Source organism: Amblyomma maculatum, chromosome 4 (genome assembly GCF_055883805.1).
Source record: "Amblyomma maculatum isolate TAMU_Amacu chromosome 4, ASM5588380v1, whole genome shotgun sequence".
Taxonomy (NCBI): Eukaryota; Metazoa; Arthropoda; class Arachnida; order Ixodida; family Ixodidae; genus Amblyomma; species Amblyomma maculatum.
In genome coordinates, this window is record NC_139347.1 from 192,418,933 (window position 1) to 192,441,682 (window position 22,750).

Consider the following 22,750-nt stretch of genomic DNA (forward strand, 5'->3'; position numbering starts at 1 on the left):
ATGCAACCTCCCCAGGAAAGATATTGTTAGCTTATTTTAATGTTGAAATTCCAAAGTCCTCCACCACGGCGTCTCTCATAGCCTGAGTCACTTTGGGACGTTAAAACCACGAACCAGCCCCGCCGGGGCGGTGCAGCAGTTAAGGCGCTCGACTACTGTGCCCAAGAACGAGGGATCAAATCCCGGCCTCGGCGGCCGCTTTTCAATAGAGGCGAAAAGCAAGGCGCCCGTGTGCTGTACGATGTCAGTGCACGTTAAAGAACACCAGGCGGTCGAAATTTCTGGAGTCCTCCACTACAGCGTCTCTCATAGCCTGAGTCGCTTTGGCACGTTAAAACCACGAACCAAACCAAGCAATTTAAAAAAGAAAATTTAGAAAAACGTTTCATAGACAGGATTCGAACATTTGTTTTATACGGTAAGTGCTCAGGTAAGTAGTATTAATCCATTGCGCCATTGAAGCAACAAGTTCGGAAGCTTTTAAATGCACTCTTATTCATTTTTACAATATTTCCGCTATCTGTCAACAGGGGACGCTACTAAGCGGACCCTACTAAAGCCCCTCAATAAGCCCCTCAATCAACCCCAAAGCGCCTCAATTAGTTTATTGAGGGGCTTTAGACCCATTCGCTCTGGGGTTTAGAGATACCAGTGGCTGGGTGAATTAACCTGCGGTAGAAGCTAGCAAAAAACGATTGGAAGATTGGTGGCTTAAAAGCAGAAAAGTGACATAATGTTAGTAACGTAGAAACAAAAATTCAATAAATAGAGCGATGGTAGAGTTAACCAATCTAAAACAATAATTCAGATACAGGGGGGGGGGGGGGGGGGGAAGGGGTAATAAGCATGATAGCAGCTGCTACCACCCCGTATCAAAGGGGACGCTCCTATATCAAATCCATCCCATTCCATCCCATCCATTCCATCCATCGTTGAGAAAACGGAATCAGGCGGTGCTGACAGCTGTAAATTTATTTCCAGTAATATACAGGAAACGGACCTGGGGCAAAAAGCTACAAGAATATATCTTGAGAGATGCCCGAGGCCCAGTACAGGCAGAGTAACAGGGCATGTGTGCGATCAAGGCTAACATATACATGTGTAACATGACAATTATGTAGTATGGAAAGAGAACAAATATATGAATGAAACAAGCAGATAAAAAAACCAGGACAGCAAGTTAACGGTCAACGATCGTCTAACAGTATGCAGGCAACGTGGCAAAACGTAACGAAAATGAAGTGACTATTCTCATGACAATGTTCACCAAGGCAAAGAACGGAAAGTACTTACAATGCGGCAATGATGAAATATCGCTTGACGTTCTTAATTGGGGCGGTAAATATGTTTTTGTTGTGTATACTGAGATAATTTAGTATGCATGGTACAGTAAAACGAAGGCTCTGGTTACCATATATAAATTCCTCGTTCGAGGGAGGTCCCATATTTGTTTACTTCTGGTGAGAAAGCGTTTTTCGTAAGGCTTAAGTCCAGCAATAGTCTTCGAAAAGTCTGCTGAGCATTAAGTAGATAATTTGAGACATTGGAGCAAACGATACTCAAACGTGTCAAGCAAGTCCGAAGACGGACGAAAGGTCGATCAGAAAGAAGCCCTATTTCCATCTCCTGTCCTTCAAAGAAGAGCAACTCGACTGCAGTGATAGCAGTAATGTACCCCATGGCAAATTGCAATCGGGAATCCGGAGCGCACTCCGAAATCGATAAGGAGCAAGTTGTCTACGATGTCTAGGGACTATACCATAGAAGTATGATCACAACTCAAGAACTGAACCCAAATCGCCCACCGGATCAGCTCTTGATTTCGTGCAGCATGGAAACTTGGGCAGGATAACTTATCGAAATTTACAATTGGTTGTTGATTGCCAAGAGCAGAACTACCGTTAGTGTTGATCACGCTATCAATAAGGCAGGCATGGTCGTTATAGCGCTGTCAGAAGAGCAACTCATGACTCTATCGAACTTCCTTCCAATAAAAGACCGTCCGGAAGTTCCTTGACACAGCGGATGTCTCTAGGGAAATAATGAGCCTTTCAGCAAAGCCAGCAGGGTCCCACTCGGCTTGTTCATTTCTTGCCTGCGCAGAACAGAATCGAATTAAACGCGTCTTGAATGTTTTGGTGTGAAATTCCTACTTCACAAGGTCTAACCGATCCCCATCCCCTGCGTTGTAGAATCGGCTGGTGCTGCCAGGTCTCGGGCTTCGTCATTAAGAAAATGGGAGGGTGATATCAGAATCCAGCCTTCCAGGATTTCTGGACTCCGAGTTAAAAATGCATCCCTAGGCCACGCAGGCACGTTTGCATGGTGTAATCAAACCGCATCTTCTTATCTATCTCGCTCCTGGCAACTTGGGCCACATACTGATTGGTACTCAGGTGATTGCGATTGCGTGATTGAGATTGCGAGAAAACAGCGTTAATGTCAGTTTTGTCGACTATCTGCCGATATGAACTACGGCAAATTAAAGCTTTTGTATGTTACACTGCGTTACGTTAAATTTCTGCAATCTTTATTTGCTTTTTCAGGCAAAAGTGCGCTTTGCTGACACCATTAATAAATTAAGCGGATCAGGTAACGAACGTGAGGTAATGACATTCTAGTCGAAATCAAGAACGACAAGTGAGCATAGCAGGGTGACAGAGTGGGTTCCAAGAAAAGGATAATAATAATAATAATAATAATAATAATAATAATAATAATAATAATAATAATAATAATAATAATAATAATAATAATAATAATAATAATAATAATAATAATAATAATAATGTAATAGGGCGTTTATTGAAGCTCAGATGGAGAGCTGTGAGGACAGGACCTTGCAACGGCGAGCCCAGCGTACTTCGTCTTCGTCGCACAACGCACAGGTGCATGTCGATGGCGATGACTATCACAGTACATTTTCCCCCCGGGTAAAAAAAGGAGCCATCCTGGCGACTTATGGCGCGGAAAGCACAGCGGGGTCATAGAATGGCTTCAATCGGTTCACGTGAACTGTTTCACGACCACGGCGACGCAAGTCCGCAGAGGGTGTGACGGGCTCAACTACGTAGTTGACTGCAGATGTTTGCTGGAGGACCCTATATGGCCCGTGGTAGCGAGCAAGAAACTTCTTTGAAAGGCCAGGGGTTGTGGAGGGCACCCAGAGCCACACCAGTGTGTCCGGGAGATATGGCGAAGATTCGCCGGTATCACGGAGGTATTTTTGTTGCCACTGATTTTCTGTTGTGAGAGAGCGGGCGAGCTGACGGCATTCTTCTGCGTACGTGACGGCATCGGATAGCGGGGAAGATTCGGAAACGTCAGGGCGGTAGGGAAAAAGTGTGTCCATAGTACAGGGTGGCTCGCGCCCGTAAAGGAGAAAGAATGGAGAGAATCCAGTAGTGGCCTGTGTCGCGGTGTTATATGCGTAAGTAACAAACGGTAGAACTTGGTCCCAATTGGAATGGTCGGTGTTCACGTACATAGCCAGCATGTCACCGAGAGTGCGGTTAAAACGTTCTGTCAGTCCATTCGTCTGAGGGTGGTACGAGGTAGCGGTGCGGTGTATGATGCGGCATTCTTTCAGGAGAGCCTCAAGAGCGTCTGATAAGAAAACGCGTCCGCGGTCACTGAGCAGTTCGCGAGGGGCACCATGGCGAAGAACCAGGTTTTTCAGAATAAAGGCAGCCACGTCGCGTGCGGAAGCAGAGGGCAATGATGATGTCTCAGTGTAGCGGGTTAGATGATCCACTGCCACGATAATCCAGCGGTTGCCAGCTGAAGTTGTAGGAAGGGGACCGTATAGATCTATGCCGACACGATCAAACGGACGGGCAGGACAGGGCAACGGCTGCAACGAAGCAGAGGACTTGAGAGGAGTTTTTCGGCGTTGGCAAGACTGGCAGGAGCGGACAAAATGGCGGACAAAGCGGTACATTCCACGCCAGAAGAAGCGTAGACGCAAGCGCGTGTAGGTTTTCAACACTCCGCCGTGGGCGCACTGGGGATCAGTATGGAAAGCAGCACAAATTTCGGCGCGGAGATGACGGGGGATGACTAAAAGCCACTTCCTTCCGTCGTGAAGATAATTGCGGCGATAGAGCAGCCCGTCACGAATTGAAAAATGGTGAGCTTGGCGGGCAAGCGCCCGAGACAGACGACCTGGAGAGTGACTTGAAAGAAAGTCCAGAAGTGTAGATATCCACGGGTCGCGCCGCTGTTCCGTGGCCATGTCAATAGTGGCAAGCGAAGACAAATCGTAGGCGCAGATCTCATCAGGCAACGAAGAGGGAGGCAGCGGTGAGCGCGAAAGAGCGTCCGCGTCAGTATGCTTGAGGCCTGAGCGATATATGACACGAATGTCATACTCTTGGAGGCGAAGAGCCCAGCGAGCAAGGCGGCCGGACGGGTCCTTGAGGGACGCCAGCCAGCACAGAGCGTGATGATCAGTGACCACATAAAATGGTCGGCCATAGACATACGGACGGAATTTGCCGATGGCCCAAATAATGGCCAAGCATTCTCTTTCCGTAACAGAATAATTGGACTCTGCCTTGGTCAAGGTGCGGCTTGCGTACGCCACCACATAGTCTCGGATACCAGGTTTGCGTTGGGTGAGAACGGCGCCTATCCCAATACCGCTAGCGTCAGTGTGAATCTCAGTTGGCGCATTCGGGTCGAAGTGGCGGAGGATGGGAGGCGAAACCAAAAGACGGCGTAAAGTGTTGAAGGCGTCATCACAAGCAGGTGTCCATGCGGAGAGGTCGGAGCTACCGGAGAGGAGCTGGATGAGAGGAGCAATAATAGAGGCGAAATTTAAGATGAAGCGGCGAAAGTAGGAGCATAGGCCAATGAAACTTCGTAGCTGCTTCAGTGATTTTGGGCGTGGGAATTCGGCAACTGCACGAAGTTTGCTGGGATCGAGAAGAATGCCATCCTTAGAAACGACATGACCTAGAATTGTTAGTCGGCGAGCAGCAAAGCGGCACTTCTTCAGATTCAGTTGGAGGCCGGCGGTAGCGAGACAAGTGAGAACGTCCTTCAGTCGGAGCAGGTGGGATTGAAAATCGGTAGAAAAGACTACGATATCATCGAGATAGCAAAGACAGGTTCGCCACTTGAATCCACGAAGCACAGTGTCCATGAGGCGTTCAAATGTGGCCGGGGCGTTGCAAAGCCCAAAGGGCATGACGTTGAATTCATATAATCCATCTGGTGTGATGAAGGCAGTTTTAGAGCGGTCAGCGTCAGCCATTGGCACCTGCCAGTAGCCAGATCGTAAATCCAACGAGGAGAAAAACTCGGCGCCCTGCAAGCAGTCTAGTGCGTCATCGATGCGTGGCAGAGGATAGACGTCCTTGCGCGTGATCTTGTTGAGCCGGCGGTAGTCGACACAAAACCGGAAGGAGCCATCTTTCTTAGGTACCAACACAACTGGAGACGCCCAGGGACTGTGGGATGGCCGAATGACACCCCGACGGAGCATGTCGTCCACATGATCAGCAATTACTTGGCGCTCCGAAGCCGACACGCGATAGGGGCGCTGGCGCAAAGGTGCAGTTTTACCGGTGTCGATGGTGTGCTCTACGACAGACGTGCGGCCCAAGTCAGTTTGAGGAAAGTCGAATGAAGAAGCGAAGTTCTGCAAGAGGGCGACAAGTTGATCACGTTGCGCAAGTGGAAGATCAGCATCAATAGCATGTTGGAAAACGTCGGAGGGCGTCGAAGCGGTCGCAACATCGCAAGAGCACAGACTAGCGTCGAAGGAGGGGGTTGAGTCAGGAAGAGTGGTGATATGACTGGGATCAAGCTCTTCAAGACGTCCAATGCATTCGCCACGGAGCAGGACTGCTGGGCAAGAAAATGGGTTCGAGGCGTAAAGTGCACTCTTGCCGTCTTGAATTTCGAGAACAGCGAACGGAAAAAGGAGGCAGGGATGACGGGAGGTGGCTTCGGAAGGTGTAAAAATCGCAGTCAAAGGAGTTACCCACTCACAAGACAGTGGTACGAGGGCAGCAGAGAACGGAGGAATGTCGGTGTCATGGGCGACGAGAAGTTTTGCAGTGCGGGGAGGGGTATCACAAAAGGGGGCATCACAGAGGGGGGCGAAGGCAATTTGTGCACGAGCACAGTCAATAACGGCTTGATGAGTCGATAGAAAATCGTATCCGAGGATGATATCATGCGAGCAGTTCGGCAGAACAATAAACTCGATGGGGTACAAGACGTCTTGAATGAGCACACGGGCTGTGCAAGATGCGGAGGGGTGAATGTGCTGTGATGAGGCGGTGCGGAGCGAAAAGTCGGAAATCGGAGTGGTCACTTTGCGAATTCGACGGCAGAGCGCTTCACTGATGACGGAGACGGCTGCACCGGTATCGACGAGAGCGAGAACTGTGGCGCCTTCTACAGAAACTTTGATAACATTAGCGGGACGGCATGGAGGACTTGAGGAATTCGAAACAAGCGCAGTTCTTGCCCCCGGAACTGCGACTGTTAGTTTCCCTCAACGGTGCTGGTAGAACGTCGCAGCATTGGAGAAAGCGATCGGCGCCGAGGAGAATGTGATCGACGAGTGGTATAGGTTTGGCGATCTTGTGGGACAAATTGAGAACCGGGCGGAATCATTTGCGAGCGTGAGTCGGTATCGTACGGGTAAAATCGAATGTCAGGCTGTGAAGGTTGGAGGCGCTGGCGACAAAGGCGCGCAACATGGCCCGGCCGACCGCAGGCATAGCAAATCGGAAGGTTGTCCGTAGTACGCCAAGGTTTCATAGGATGTGGGCGGAATCTTGAGGGTGGGGCTTGAAACGAAGGCTCAGCATGCGGCGGTGAACGGTAGGCAGGGACCTGCACATAGGAGCCAGACGTGGGCGAAGGTGGTGGCCTAGCCGTTACTTGGGCATACGTGAGAGGTGCCGTCACAGGCGGCACCACGGGGTTGGACGGCAAGGCATCAGCGACGTGTTCTTGCACGACACGGCGTATAGCAGGGGCCAAAGATGGAGCCAGTTCAGGAACGAGGCGGCCCGAGTCTTGAAAATTGGGAAGGAGTGAGATTTGACGTGCGACCTCTTCACGAATAAAATCTTTGATCTTTTGATTCAGCGGGCTCCCTTCAGAAATTGGCGAACCACCCAGGGCTAATGCGGATACGCCTTCGTCGCACACACTGGAGCGGCGCCTAGAAGCGCGCCGCTTGCGGAGCTCGTCGTAGCTCTGGCAAAGCTTCACGAGTTCACTAACGCTGGTGGGATCTTTCGCTACCAGCATCTGGAAGGCGTCCTCAGAAATGCCCTCGAGGATGTAGCGGATTTTGTTTGCTTCCGGCATGGCCGGGTCGACTCGTTTGCAGAGATCAACGACGTCTTCTATGTAGCTGGTAAAGGTCTCATCAGCGCGCTGAACACGATCGTGTAAACGTTGTTCGGCACGAAGCTTACGCACTGCCGGGCGGCCGAACACTTCCGCGAAATTCTTTTTAAATGTCGACCAAGATGACAGGTCAGCCTCATGGTTGCGAAACCAGAGGTTCGCCACGTCCGTCAGATAGAATATGACGTTACTGAGCTTGTATGAGTCATCCCACTTGTTGTAGGTGCTTACTCTTTCATAGGATGACAGCCAGTCGTCGACATCTTGATCGGCCGTGCCGCTGAACAGGCAAGGGTCACGCTGGCGCACGACGCCAGCACACATGATCGTGGGTGGAACGGCCGGCAGCGTCGAAGTGTCTTGCATGGCGGTCGTAGAGGGTAGTGTACGGCTTCGCAGTTCCAGTTTGGGTGGGATCGTTTCCGGCACCTCCGCCAATTGTAATAGGGCGTTTATTGAAGCTCAGATGGAGAGCTGTGAGGACAGGACCTTGCAACGGCGAGCCCAGCGTACTTCGTCTTCGTCGCACAACGCACAGGTGCATGTCGATGGCGATGACTATCACAGTACAATAATAATAATAATAATAATAATAATAATAATAATAATAATAATAATAATAATAATAATATTATTATTATTACTATAATAATAATAATAATAATAATAATAATAATAATATTATTATTATTATTATTATTACTATTATTATTATTATTATTATTATTATTATTATTATTATTATTATTATTATTATTTAAAATTGCAGATGTTTAACGTGACTAAGCTTAGTACAAAGTGCTGGATCACTACTTTAATGAGGTAGATGGCGTTGCTGCTGTTGTCCAAGCCGTGACCTTAGCCTCCGATTACTGCCAAGTACGTAGGACAAGGTTCCCTACCAATTTCAAAGGAGACTAAATTTACCCAGCTGATAACCCGAGTTTTTACGGTTAAACCACGTGTCACGTCACTGATACACATTCTTAATGTCAACAAAAATACAGGCAAGTGACGTCACAGAAACCACCGACCAGTCTGTGCCCGACCCTGTAACTTGTCAATTGCCACCTGTCAGAGTTCGTGAGGGGGACAATGATATATTTCCGGGATGTATTGAAATGTTTATTTCTTATGTCGACAGCTGCCAGCATGTGGCTTTATCACTGTGATTCTGGTACGCGGATCAATTCTGTATTCATTGTTTGTTCCTGCTCGTTGTCACGAGGCTTATCGGTTACTTTGTCGCGCAAGATACGCCGAAATGGGTCTCGAAGATTCCTGCCACTCGTGTATGCTTTTGCAATATTCAGGTTGTGCTCGTCAGCGTTTGCGGCTTTATCTAGATGTTTCCTCGTCGTCTTTGAATTGAACGTTTGTTGGTGTGACGGCAATCTTAGTTCGACGACCGGCGAGCACGTTTGTTGATATCGCCGCCGTCCGATTCTCTTAGTTGTTTTGCGGGCGAAAGTCAGCCTAATAAAGGCTGCATTACAGTGCTACACCTACCTGTCTGTTCATTTGCGGCCTGCGGCATTGTCACCACCACGTGACAGCTGGTGGAGGTGCTGGACGCAGTCACCATGCCCAAGCCCTTGAGGATGAAGCCTAGCGAACCGACTTAGTCTCTAATTTTCATGCCGCCTCGAGAGCCCTCTCCCACCCCCCCCCCCCCCCCCCCTATTCCAAGGGCTTCCCCATGAAGGTCAGGAAGGATGGATTGAGCTGTATGACTGAGTGGCGAGATTCAACACTTGGGACGACGCTGCAAAGTCGAGGAAAATGTACTTTGCACTTCAGGGATCTGGGAGAATCTGGTTCGAAAATCGTGAGGGTTTCTTGAAGGAATGGGACATATTCAACAGGAGTTTTTGAAGACATCCACCAGTGCCTTCAGAGAAGAAAAAGCACAGTACCTGCTCCAGTTAAAGATTCAACTTCCCAACGAATCAGTCGTTGCTCACGTTAAAGAAATCAAGCGCCTCTTTCACCGCGCAGACCCTGACATGACCGAAGCAAAGAAAGGGAAATGTTTGGTGAGAGGTAAAACCCTCCAAAAACAGTGGCTGAATTCGAAAGCGAAGCGTCCACCATCGAGAAGAGCATGGGTACCCTGACGCGCTATTAAGACCGGCCACATCAACCGGCCTGCGAAGGCCACTATAGCAGCGCACCGCCGAGCGGAGACAGACTTCGGAAACTTTTTCGCAAGACTGTCCGAGGAGAAATAAGCTTGTTGCTGCCATCGCCCCAGCAGCCGCAAGTAGCGCGTCGTCCGCGAAGAGGATAAGTAGGCTCTTGGTACAACTCCGACACCGACTGCCGCTCCCTATAGCTCACTGACCGTGAGCTACGCCGGTGTCCTGCGTAGCTAGCCTCTACGACGTGAGAAACCAAACCCTCGCCACTACCATCATGTTCACAACGTCGCCACTTAGCCCCCGCCCGCCAAGTCTACGAAAGACCCTCAATCCCCAGGAAATGCCACGCCTGGAGGCCTTCTAACAACCGACCACTCTGTTTCCATAATGGTGAGGCTGGACAATCCTCCGACATTGCCCGTACGTCTGCATCGGCCTGCGTGACTTCGCCATCGACGCGCCGCGATCCCATCCTGGTGAGCGACCACAGTAATTCGACGACTTTTTTGAGGGGAGAGCATGCGTAGCCAAGTCGTCTGCCACGCTACACATCGCCGTTTAGGTATCGCTTTGCGTCGCCGGACCAGAGCTACGTACGGTCCCCTAGCCCGCTCAGGGAACACTAAACAGAGCAACATTGGGAGGTGAGGTTGCTATATGGTGAACTAACGAAGATCATCCGCTGTCGACGACGAGTGACGGCGATGATCGCATTACTCCCGCGCTCCGTACGAAGAAGCCCTCGACGATGACGTGGTCAGACGTCAAATAGAGTTCGGTCAACAGTACCTCTTGCTGGGCTAGTTGGTGTGACATGGTGTCAGCAAGATTAAACACAGCGCTAAATTTACACACACCACACAGAAAGACCGACATCGCCTTTTTGTGTGGTGTGGGCAACATTTATCGCTGTGTTTACTTTTGTTAACACGTCAAAGTGACACTGCTGCTAAGTACGACGACAACACTACCAGACTGCAAGCTGACTACGCCGCCCAGAGAAGTGACAGCGGTGTGACCCAGCCGTAACCTAAAAAAAAAACGACGGAGCCGAGATCAGGCACCAAGGCCCACGAGAAATACTAAGACGCGAACAAGCGACCTTGAGGTTACTGTCGACGGTCGCAGTCACTGCCCTAGTAGACACTGGAGCTGACCATTCAGTCAGCAGCGGACCGTTTGCCGCCCAGCTCAGGAAAGGAACGACTGCTTGGGGTGGCACGCTGATCCGCACCGCTAGTGGCAACCTGATTACTCCATCGGGACGATGCACGTAAAGTAACAATGAATGAATGCATTTATCCTGCCAGCTTTGTGGTCCTGCAGCAGTGTTCACGCGACGTGGTTCTGGGCATGATTTGTCTGAACGAGCATCGGGCGATAATCTACCTTCGCTCAAAACACGTGAAGCTCTCTACGAACAACGCCATACCTTCTACGAGGACATCAACGCATCACATTGCTCTAAACGACCTCGACGAAAACTTGACCGTGCCGCCTCAATCAAGCGCCGTCACCTGCGTGGGCAACGCGGACATCGAAATCACCGAAGGCATCGTCGAAGGAAGCGCCCAGTTGCTTTTGGAAAGGGGGCTCGACATAGCAAGAGGTGTCACCCACACCCGAGGACAGACACGGGTATTGGTGACGAACATCACCAGCGCTCGTTGTGTCGTCCTCTAATCTTGTGCTCCCGTCCACGTTCCGCGCTGTTACCTCACGATTACCAAAGAATAACGGCATTTTAACAAGGGCACGACTGTCCCTTTCCTCGATGAAATAGCGGACAGCCGAGATGTCTTCGCCCTTCCCGGTCAACCCGTAGACGATACGCCCCACCTATCTGAGCAGCCAACGTTCGACATCAACACAACACTATCCCGAGGAAGCCAAGACCGGATTCGCCCTCTTCTTGAAAGCTACTGCGAGTGCTTTTCTTCAGCATCAAAGGTGCAACAGGCTTCGTTGGCAAAGCACCGCGTTATCACAGACGAACACGCCCAACCTCTTCGTCAAAGCCCCTACCCTGCATCGCCACGCGAACGCTAAGCCATCCGCGATCAAGTTGAGGAAAATCTTCGCGGAGACGTAATTCAGCTATCGAACAGCCCCTGGGCGGCACCAGTCGTTCTAGTGAAGAAGAATAACGGCATACTTCGCTTCTTCGTTGATTACCGCTGTTTGAACAATGTCACGAAGAAGGATGTTTACCCGTTCTTTCGCATCGACGATACTCTAGAGCGTCTCTCCAACGCTAGGTATTTCTCGTCCATGAACTTGAAGAGCAGGTACTGGCGAATTCAGGTTGAATAAAGAGTGCACGAGAAGACGACGTTCATAACACCAGGCGACCTCTTTGAATTGAAGGTAATGCCATTTGGCCTGTGCTCCACACCAGCCACGTTTCAACGGGTATTGGACACTGTCCTGGCTGCCTTAAAGCGGCAGATTTATTTCGTATACTTGGATGACGTCGTTCTGTTCTCGCCAAACTTTGAAGACCACCGAAAAGGCTGTAAACAGTGCTGGATGCAATAAGGTCATCAGGACTGACATTAAAATCAGAAAGGTGCCACTTCGCTTACGATGAGCTGTTATTCCTGGGCAATGGCATAAACAAGGATAGCGTTATTTCAGACCCACAGCAAACTGCTGCGATCGTCCAGTTTCCGCAGCCGTCCGACAAGAAAGCCGTGCGCAGATTCCTTGGGCTGTGCGCTTACTACCGCCGATTTGTCAGGAACTTTTCGCGTATCACTGAACCATTGATGAAACCTACAACAGCTGATGTGCCTTTCAAATGGGCAGCGCCTCAAGCGGAAGCTTTCAAGGAAATTAAGCGCCACTTACAGACCCCTACTGTCCTGAGGCGGCTCGACGAAGACGCCGAGACAGAAATACATACCGAAGAAAGTAGCGTTGGCTTAGGCGCAGTTCTTGTTCAGAAAACTGAAGGACGAGAAAAGGATAGTGTACGCCAGCCGTTCGCTGTTGAAAGCTGAAGCGAATTGCTCGACGACCGAGAGAGAGTGCCTCGCGATCATCTGGGCGATTTCAAAGTTCCGTCCGTACTTATACGGCCTACCATTCAAGGTAATAAGCGGTCACCATGCAAGGTAATAAGCTAGCTGGCAAATTTGAAACACCCCTCCGGCTGCCTTGCCGGAGTGACTGTAGCATACAAGTCTGGCCGCAAGAATTCTTACGCAGGATGCTTATCTCGAGCTCCCGGTGATGCTCCTTTGAAAGAAGACGGCGACAATGCCTTTTTGAGACCCGTAAGCGCCAGCATTTTCGCAGAGCAGTAGCGATCAGACCCTGAGATGAAAGACCTAGCCAATTACTTAGAAGAAAAGACCGCTTCCCCTCCCGGGGTGTTCATGTGTAAGCTGTCGTCTTTCGCAATACAAACTGACGTCCTTGTGAAGACCTTCCAACTGGACCGCACACCTGGTTGTGCCTGCAAACCTCAGAGAGGAAATTCTACATGTGTTCCACTGTGAGCCAACGGCAGGACATCGCGACCAGCAACTCGAGACACCTCCGACGAGACCTGCTGTGCTGCTGCACCCGATACCACCCAAAATAAGCCCTTCAAACTAACAGGGATGGACTTAGTCGGACCCTTCCCAATTTCATCGACGGGAAGCAAGTGGATCATCATGGCCTCTGTACATGACCCGTTACACCGAAGCAAAAGCCCTAGGTCTTTGATGCACTGCTGGGCGAGTAGTTTGGCTTCCTATGCACTCTACAGGTAGGCGACGACGTTAGGGTCCTCTTCTCTCAGTTGCTGCAGCATAGCGTCGAGCATCGTGGGCTCCCTGACGTACACAAGCAAGAACGGGGCCGCTCTGGTTGTCTCCTGGATAGCCGTGTTATACGCGAAGACCGCGTACGGCAGGATGGCGTCCCAGGTCTTGTGTTCGGCATCGATGTACATAGCAAGCATGTTCGCAATAATTTTATTTAGACGTTCTGTAAGGCCGTTTATGTGCGGGTGGTAGACGGTCGTCCTCCGGTAGCTTGTCTGGCTGTACTTCAGGATGGCTTGAGTAAGCTTCGCCATAATTGCTGTTGCAGTTCCCCTGTTCTTGATGAACACATTTGGAGCGCCGTGTCGGAAGAGAACTTGGTCGACCAAAAACTTGGCGACTTCCACTGCGGAACCGTTAGGCTGTAGCAACACACCGACGCCCGGCGATACAACTTGCGACGACGCGACGAAGAGTACAGGCCGAGCGACCAAGTGCGGGTTTGGACGCCGGTACACCGCCACGTACTGAGTGGAAAGCTCTTTAGGCGGTACTGCGACCCATACAAAGTCCTTCGATGCATCGGTCTGCTTAATTATAAAGTCATCCCCGACGACACCACCACATCACAGCGGCGCAGGACGCGGCCAGAAATCGTCCATGTTGTGCACCTAAGGGCTTATTACGTGCGCTAAAGGCCCTGGTTGTTTTTATTCCTCGTATTTTGTTTACCTTTATGTGTTTATTTTGTAAGCACCGAGGTGATGCATTTTAAGGGGGGAGTTGTACCGCGATGTATTGAAATCTTTATTTCATCTTTTTTTTCGACAGCTGCTGGCATGCGGCCTTATCACTGATTCTGGTACGAGGATCAATTTTGTATTCTTTGTTCATGCTCGTTGTCGCGAGGCGCAGCTTTATCAGTTTCTTTGTCGCGCAAGAGGCGCCAAGATGCGTCTCGAAGATTCCTGCCACTCTTGTATGCTTCTGCAATATTCTAGGTTGTGCTGGTCAGCGTTTGCGGCTTCATCTAGACGTTTCCTCGCTGCCTTTAAATTGAGCGTTTCTTAGTTCGGCGACCGACGAACATGTTTGTTGTTATCGCTGCCGCTGATTCTCCAAGTTCTTTGCGGGCGTAGGTCAGCCCAGTATAGGGTTCATTACAGTGCTACACCTACCTGTCTGTTCGTATGTGGTTTACGGCATTGTCACCACCACGTGACAACATGTTGCCTACGTTTTCCAGGAACGATATAGACATAAATCTCCGTTTTAACAAAGATAGGTAGAGCGGAGGAGGAGAGAAGGCAGGGATGTTAGCTGGAAAACCAAGCGTTCTTTTGTTGCCTAGGAATAACGTGTCTAAGTCGGGAGCAAAACACCCGGAAGATTGGATTCTGCTCTCACCCTCCCGTTGTCAGTGCCGAACCCTGAGTTGGCAGCGCCGGCCATTTCGGCCATGGCATATGGTGACGCAAGTAACGGTGAACTGGTTAGCTTATCATCCGTTAAAGAGAAACGACCATGGGGTAAACTTCACTGACACGGCGATTTTGTGCACTTGTGCTGGCGGTAATGTGCTCCTGGTTTGAGAGTGTGTTGCAGTGGTTGAAAGCAGACATCCTTATTGTTACATAATAAAAACTTAAAATTTCCAATAAGGAAATGAATGCAGCTGTTTGCTTCTGTTTTGCAGAGAGAATTCATGATCACTAGGAGCGAGTGTACATTTATCGTCTGCTCGAGGAAGATGATCAAACTGCTTGCTCTATGAACTTAAGTTTCTTTTTCTAAACAGCTGGCGTCTGAGGCTCAGCCGTGTACATGTGAAAGGGATACAACAATGCCGACAGTTAGTAGCTTTGTAAAATCAGCTGCGATAGTCTTCGGGGTTCCCAAGGGTCTGTGGTCGATTTTAACCGGAGTTCGTTCCTATGGCACGCACCTAAAATGCGGATCGCTGCCGTTAATGCTCCCATTTCATGTATTTCGTGTTTAATGTGCAGTTGCCTGATTGCCCCGCAGGTGGACATCTACGGATTTTGTGGAAATCTGCAGTGCTCGCGAGAGACAAGCGAGAAGTGCTACCAGATGGTTGAGAGAGATTACTTCTTCTACCTGGCTTTTGAAAATGCCAACTGCAAGGACTACATCACTGAGAAATTCTTCAACGCCCTGAGGTACGCGAGCTTGTTTACGAATCAAATTTGTTAGCCTTGCCTGCAGATCGGAGACGGTTTGCTGCATTACGGCTACATCATGGCTTAAATGACGCAGTGGGGGACTCTCGGAATTAAGATATAGTTGGCCAGAGAAGCTCGCTCAGGGACAGACTAAGGGTAATGACTGTGAACAGGAAGTTGGTTGAGAGACTGGGAGAAGCGGAAGAAACCCTAGCTGTGCGAGAAGCATACCTAGGTGGTAGAAGACGAGGTCAAGACCATAACGGATGTATTTTCAGGGCCTGTAGTCCTCAGTGGCAAACGATTTAGCATACTTACATTATCAACATATGCATCATGATTTCAAAACCATGTAGTGAGCTTGATGGAATCGTAGTGATAGAGAAGGATGGTGTCCATGTCGACAACTGAACCCATGTGGTTGCACACAGATTACCACATGTGTTCTCAACATGGACATCAGTGATGACATTCTTCACATGAACACCACCCTTCCCTATCACTCTGATTCCAACGAAGCTCACTCCATTTATTAAACATTAATGTGTATGGGGCGACAAATTGTGCAAATTTTCTTCAGAATCCAAGTGGTGGTCTGCGTACTAGTCACAAACAGAAAATGACCCCTTTTGACGTGACAAAGAATTTAGAGCACGTCACTGAGACTACAAATGACCGCTTGACTTTTCTCTCGAGGATTTTATGCCGTTTTAGAGCGATGAGCTATGCGACATTTTGTTACAAAGGTCCTTAGCAGCATCCAGATGGAAGAAATGTCCTCGGTCGCTATTCTGGTTGTTGCGTGAGCCAAACCATGACGTAAAACGAAATGATCTATGTCGCGAAGAGGCGCCTGTCTATGATGACGTTTTTGGTTAAGGCGTGAAGTGACATTGAAGAAAGAAAGGAGGTTGAAGGTGTGAGAGAGGGGCCCGTGCATACCAACTCTAACGCGGTCAGATTCCGGCATAGCATTGTAGCGGCTTCATCAGAGGTAAGTAATGAATTAGTAAATGTTTATAAATGCTGGCGGATAGAGCAAGCGGGAACAAACTGCTGAAGTAGTACACGCCGCGACTGGAGTACTGTACAAAGAGGCACGAAAAAGTTTTGTACCACTGCACGGGAATTGCCATGAGAAGGTGCACGCGTGTCATGTTCATCAGAAATGCTGGCGCTTTAGGGCACTCAACTTGCTAATTCCCGTGTATTCAGAGCCTGATCACATAATTACGAAAAATTAATATTCATGAAGAAAAATTGAATAATAAATTGATCAATCGGTAAATAATACGAGATAACTTCTACAATTTATGAGTGCCTATAATGACCAGAAAATAGTGTGCGAATACGTAGGCGCTTGCAGGACATCCAGTGTGGGGTTTAAAAATGATCCATAATATCTGAATTCAGTATTACGATCGCAGAAATCCCAGGGTGTTCTCCCGTTACGATTAGTTTTCGAATGAAGTTGTTAGCGAGTTTTATAACAAGCGGACGCTATCATTTAAGAGTATAGCGTAATAGCAGGGTCCGAGTGCGCACGCACAATATGCTGCGCTGAAGAGTGAAGGGTACGGTTTTCATCCTGGGCATGCACATTCGCGCTACCCTGCCCCGTAATCGATAGAGTCCCCATATTTGAAAGCTCGGTCTTTTTTTCTTTTGGTGGACCTCCCGCCTGTAGCAACTTACCCTTCGCATTCCGTTCATAAATATGTTGCAGACGACAGTCAATTGGTTTAAGTTTGCTAGCAATTCGTGCAATTATGCGAGAAAAATTGAAAATTACATCTATACACTATTTTGCATATATGCTACGCTGCGCATGCAAGTTTCAGGTACATGTCTTTGAAATCACGCGAATTTGATGTGCTCAAAACCTATAACTCTTATCGAAAGAAACTATAAAAGCAGGCATTCAACGATGCCTGCTTTCTGTAGAGGCCGCGTCGGCGGTCTCAAGCGACGACGAACAATAAGGCAGAGCCGGGCGCATTTCGTTAGCGGGGTACAAAAGGCCTTAAAATGCTAGATAGTTAATTAGTCGTTTGCAATATATCGCAACAAAAAAACCATGTTGGGGGCCGATAGCTTCCCAGTGTACGCATGCGGCTAGAAGCTGCATCTCACTGCACAACCTGCAAACTACAGTTAGCTCAGTTCAGTCGTTCAGTCGTGTCCGACTTTTCGTGACCCTATGGACCATATCACGCCACGCTTTGCGGTCTCTCACTATCTTCCTAACATCACATAACTTCATCTGCAGCGCCTCGAGGATGCCATCTAACCATCGCGTTCGCTACCTACCCCTTCTCCGGCGACCCTCAACCTTTCCCAAATCAAATCTTTCACCAGAGACTCCTCTCTTCTCATCAGATGACCAAAGTAGCTGAGCTTTAACTTTAGAATTTGACCCCCCAATGAGCAGTCGGGGTTTATGGTCGACAATATCGACTGATTTGATCTTCTGGCAGTCCAAGGAACTCTCAGGAGTCTCCGCCAGCACCACAATTCAAACGCGTCAATTCTTCGGCGGTCAGCCTTCTTCACAGTCCAACTCTCGCATCCATACATCACAACTGGAAAGACCATAGCACGAGTAATACGGATCTTGGTTGGCAGACTAATGTCTCTTTACTGGGCTTTACTTTACTAATGGCTCTTTACTAGGCGGTCAAGGCTAACCATGGATCTCTTTCCTGGAAGCAGGTGTCTCCTAATTTCGTGGCTGCAGTCTCCTTCCGGAGTAATCTTGGAGCCCAAGAAGAGAAAATCTATCACAGCTTCCTCTTCTTGTCCCTTGATGCTCCAGGACTTGATAGGGCAAGCCGCCATGATCTTTGTCTTTTTAATGTTCAGTTTAAGCCCAAACTTCTCACTCTCTTCTTGTACGCGCATCAGAAGTCTCTTGAGTTCCACTTCACTGTCTGCCATTAAAGTGGTATCATCCGCATAGCTAAGGTTGTTGATACGTTTTCCAGCAATCTTCACTCCAGCTGAAGACTCGTTCAGACCGGCCTTCCTCATGATGCACTCTGCATATAGGTTAAATAGGCAGGGCGACAGTATGCAGCCTTGCCTCACTCCTTTCTCAATCGGAAACCAGTCAGTAAGACCATGCCCAGTTCTGACTGTGGCCTCTTGCCCTTCATACATGTTCCTGAGGAGACAGATGAGGTGAATTGGAACTCCCATCTCTTGGAGAGCTTGCCACAATCTGCTGTGATCTACGCAGTCAAACGCGTTCGCATAATCAATAAAGCAGAACTAGATGGGTTTCTGGAACTCTCTTGCCTTTTCCACAACCCCTCAGCCAATTCAGTATACCTTTAGTGATTTGTGAGTTTTTGTAGCTTATGCGGGTGCTTGTGCGTCCAGAGTTAAAAGTCTGCAAGTCAAGTGTTTTCATTTCGAGCCATGCAATTGGGCATCTAGGGCACTCATGGGGAGACCAAAAGGACGAAACGTCTCGGGGTCACAAAGCTATAGAGCTGCCACATTTAGGTGCCCAATTGCACTGCTGAGAAGCCAATCACGGAGTATGTAGGCTTCCGAAGAAAGTCATGCAGGGTCGCATCAGTTCTCGTCTCTTCACCATGGTCTCTGCAGGCACAACGTAATCCCGGTGGTGATGGGTGCCTCACGTGAGGAGTACCGCGCCGCGGCCCCGTACCACTCGTACATCCACGTGGAGGACTTCGCATCGCCCAAGGAGCTGGCCGAGTACCTGCTGCTGCTCAGCCGCAACCAGACGCTGTACAACGAGTACTTCCGGTGGAAGGGCACCGGGGAGTTTGTCAACACCTACTTCTGGTGCCGCCTCTGCGCCATGCTGCACGCTCCGCCGCGTCCGCACAAGCGCCGTTTCGAAGACGTGCGGGAGTGGTGGAGCACCGGGGACTGCAAGGTGGATAGCAAGTGGTGATATCCCTAACGGCCGCCCACCACTGTCTTCACTCAGGACTGTTGTACATTAATGACATCACCTGTCTGCTCATCTTGCCGTTGGCTGAGGCCACGGCCCCTAAATCATTATGTGCGTGTTTGTGCGCGGCCAAAACAGCAACCACGCGAACAACTGCGGGAACATGAACATTAACGTGAACATTTTCCTGGATTTTCCGTAGTCATACCGAGTTCTTCAGGGCCATTTTGCATCCACGTTTTACTCTGCCCTTCCCGCTTACTTTCCCTGTACTCACATTGCATGTCGGCATCCACCTCCTCTCCTATCGCATTAAGTCCTCTTGCGCTTGTTCGAACTCACTGCGTAATTCGTGTTCATCTTTTCTTTCATGTCTACGAATTTACGCGAAGTTAGCACACAAATCAACGATGTTACCATCACGTTCATAAGCGACATCTTCCCTTCGCCAGAGCGACTGCAGTAAGACCTGCAGTCGCATTGGTTTATGAATAAATTATTTTGATATGTTGCTGTATTGCATTTCTAAGTATCCCACATACATGGTCCATTGCAATAGGAGAAAAAATTGGTAAAGTTTACGTATATAGCTTGAATTTAGTGATACGAGCGGAAGCTGTAAGAGTAGTCATGATATCCACATATCCATGATATCCACATCCCTCTTGGCATGAAGGCAGGAGGAAAGATAGGGCTATGGCCCTTAAACAGAAAATGCCTCAATCATGACAAGATGGTGTACACTGACGCCTCAGACAATATGGCTGAAAATACCTTTGCCATCCGTGTAATTAGGTAATCCAGTAACCTCATCAGGCGATTCGGTCAAAGTCTGCTACTCGGACCAAGCGGAAGAAGCCACAATCGCTTCAGCAATCGATACAAAAGATGCGGACATAACTGTCAGAGATTCAAAAACTGCCATACGTAACTTCTCGCATGGCAGATTATCAACTATCACCAAAAAAATCCTTGCCGATATCAGACTGGACAGAGGAGGAGGAGGAGGAGAAAACATTTATTTAAGATATGATCTGGGAAAAGAGGTGCGTTTCGTTGTGGAGTTGAGTTGCAGACCCTATTCCGGGACGCCATTAGCCGCCGCCGCTGCCCGAGCTCTCTGGACCAGGACACGCTAGGCCTCCAGGTCCGAGCTGGACAGGGTCGCCTCCCAGCCCTCCTTAGTTGGCTATTTTATTGCTTTTAGTTTTGTATTTTGCTGGCAGGCCCACACCATGTGGTATAAGTGAGCATACTGCCCGCAGAATTTGCACCTACCCGTGAATGTCGGATCCATGTGTATTAGTATGGCGTGATTTAGAAAACAACCGGTTTGGAGCCGTCTAAGGTGGCACTTCTCAGATCTGTCGAGAGCTTTGGCGGGTTCCGGGAGTGCCCTCTTGCAGAGGCGCAAATAATTTGTAATGTCGGCATAAGTTATGAGCGGGATTGGTATGGTTGCCTCGGTAAAGGATTGAGCGGAACCCCGGGGGAGGAACGCTCCGGCAGCCGCGTGAGCGGTCTCGTTCCCCTCCACCCCCTGGTGACCGGGCACCCATATACCCTGTTTTTTACTAGTGGCCGAATCTGAATTTTTCTTATGTGCCAATAATCATCTGCGGGCGAGTGGCGCTATCCTACCCCGCATGTAATTTCGGCAGGCCTGTTGCGAGTCCGACATTATGTATAGGGTGCGTCAGTGTGGGTGGCGGCCAGTGCAATCGCCACTTCCTCCAACATTAGCGCGTCGTTAGTTTTTACTGAGAGCCCGTTCACCTGCCTACCTTCGTGCACAACAGCAATGGTGCAGATGCCATCCTCGGTGGGACCCGCTGCATCCTCGTAATATGTGCCTGTCTTACTGCCATAGTTATTTTGTATAAATTTTTCCCTGGCTTCACGCCTCCCCTGATTATACTCCAATTCATGTTTTTGGGGAGCGGCTTAACTGTCAAAGTATTTTTCCACACTTTTGAGATGTCCACTCTGTTTTCTGATGTCCAGGAAGTGTGTAAAAATACTTTGACGGTTAAGCCACTCCTCAAAACAGAGGTAGAACACGTATGGACACCCGACCACTCAGGGACCTGAGGCAATGAAGTTGCCCATTGCCACGCTCGAGGTTTGGTCGGCCGAGATGTGAAACCTAATGCCGAGGAACTCAAAATAGAGGAATTGATCCCATACAGCTACCTCACACTACACTTCAAATTTTCTAGGAGAGTACGCCCACCACAACACGAATCACTAACAAGACAAGAAGTTGTCCGGAGGAAACTACAGACCAACTCCTTCAACAACCCTGCCTGCAGTTCACGCAGACATTTCCCGACAGCATAAGCAGGAGGAGGAAACAACTTCATTCAACACATTACTAAGCGTCAAGAATGTCCTTGGCCAGGGTCATCAAGGCCAACTCATCATTCAGCTGGTCAGATGCTAACCAATCCCGCCACGTCGGAGGAGGAGGGTATGGAGAGTGTGGTGATTGAATTGCGACAGGGCACGAAAACATGCCCTGTTCTTAGTTTGCATAGTGTTCGGAACAATTTGGTTATGCGGGGGAGTGTCTGATTCTGTATAAAAACAATATGGCAGGAGTAAGCAGCATATTAGCATAAAGCCATCCTGCTCTTTGTGCGGGGAAAAGCCAATTTTAATCATATCCTTTGGGATTACTCAGAGCACCCACTTTTCAAACCTCTCAGTAGCCCCTTCACTTGAATCCTGGGAGGAAGTGCTGCTCAACGCTAACACCGATATAAAATTTGGCGGCGCAAACCGCGGTAAAGAAGTCGCCACAAGCCACCAGCTGACTGCCACTTGGCCCTTCAACTAAGAAGGCTCGGTAACCCTGCTCCCAACAATAAAGTTTTCTCTCTCACTCTGTGGCATTGCAGATGGCAGGAACGCTAGACAATAACCAATCTCGTGGAACCTCGCGTAATATGACAGATCTCGCACACAGACTTCGTGCACAAATCTCACCATGGAATTTTGTTCCATGGGCCTTGAAAGGCTTTCACCTTAATAATATTGCAACAGTAATAATTAGTTCGCCGGAAGGAAAAGGCGCCATATGATTCACACTTGTTTCTGTGGGCACCTAGACCGCACCGTAAAGGAAGTGAGGAAGGTGGGATTTAAAGTGTAAAGAGAGAAAGAGAAGTGGTAGTGGAGGGCTACGAAGTAATTTCGAGCACCTAGGGATCTTTAACGTGCACTGACATCGCACAATATTGTACGGGAGGCCGGGGGGGGGGTGGGTAGGGTGGCTGCTCCTTGTCCTGATTGTTGCCTGATGGGGCTGTGACACGTAGGTCATCGCCGTTTGAGGGGGGGGGGCTAGCCTGCCACGAATTTTTT

The 22,750-nt window shown here is 49.2% G+C and overlaps 1 protein-coding gene across 1 annotated transcript in view; it reads left to right on the plus strand.

Moving 5' to 3' along the window:
- Positions 1-19,836, plus strand: part of LOC146193910 (glycoprotein 3-alpha-L-fucosyltransferase A-like) — a 38,619-nt gene extending 18,783 nt beyond the window's left edge. The window contains exons 5-6 of the mRNA XM_084600653.1: positions 15,299-15,453; positions 19,069-19,836. Of these exons, the coding sequence (XP_084456779.1) occupies positions 15,299-15,453; positions 19,069-19,384 (471 nt within the window). The 3' untranslated portion in view covers positions 19,385-19,836. The remainder of the gene's footprint in view (positions 1-15,298; positions 15,454-19,068) is intronic.
- Positions 19,837-22,750: the final 2,914 nt, after the last annotated feature.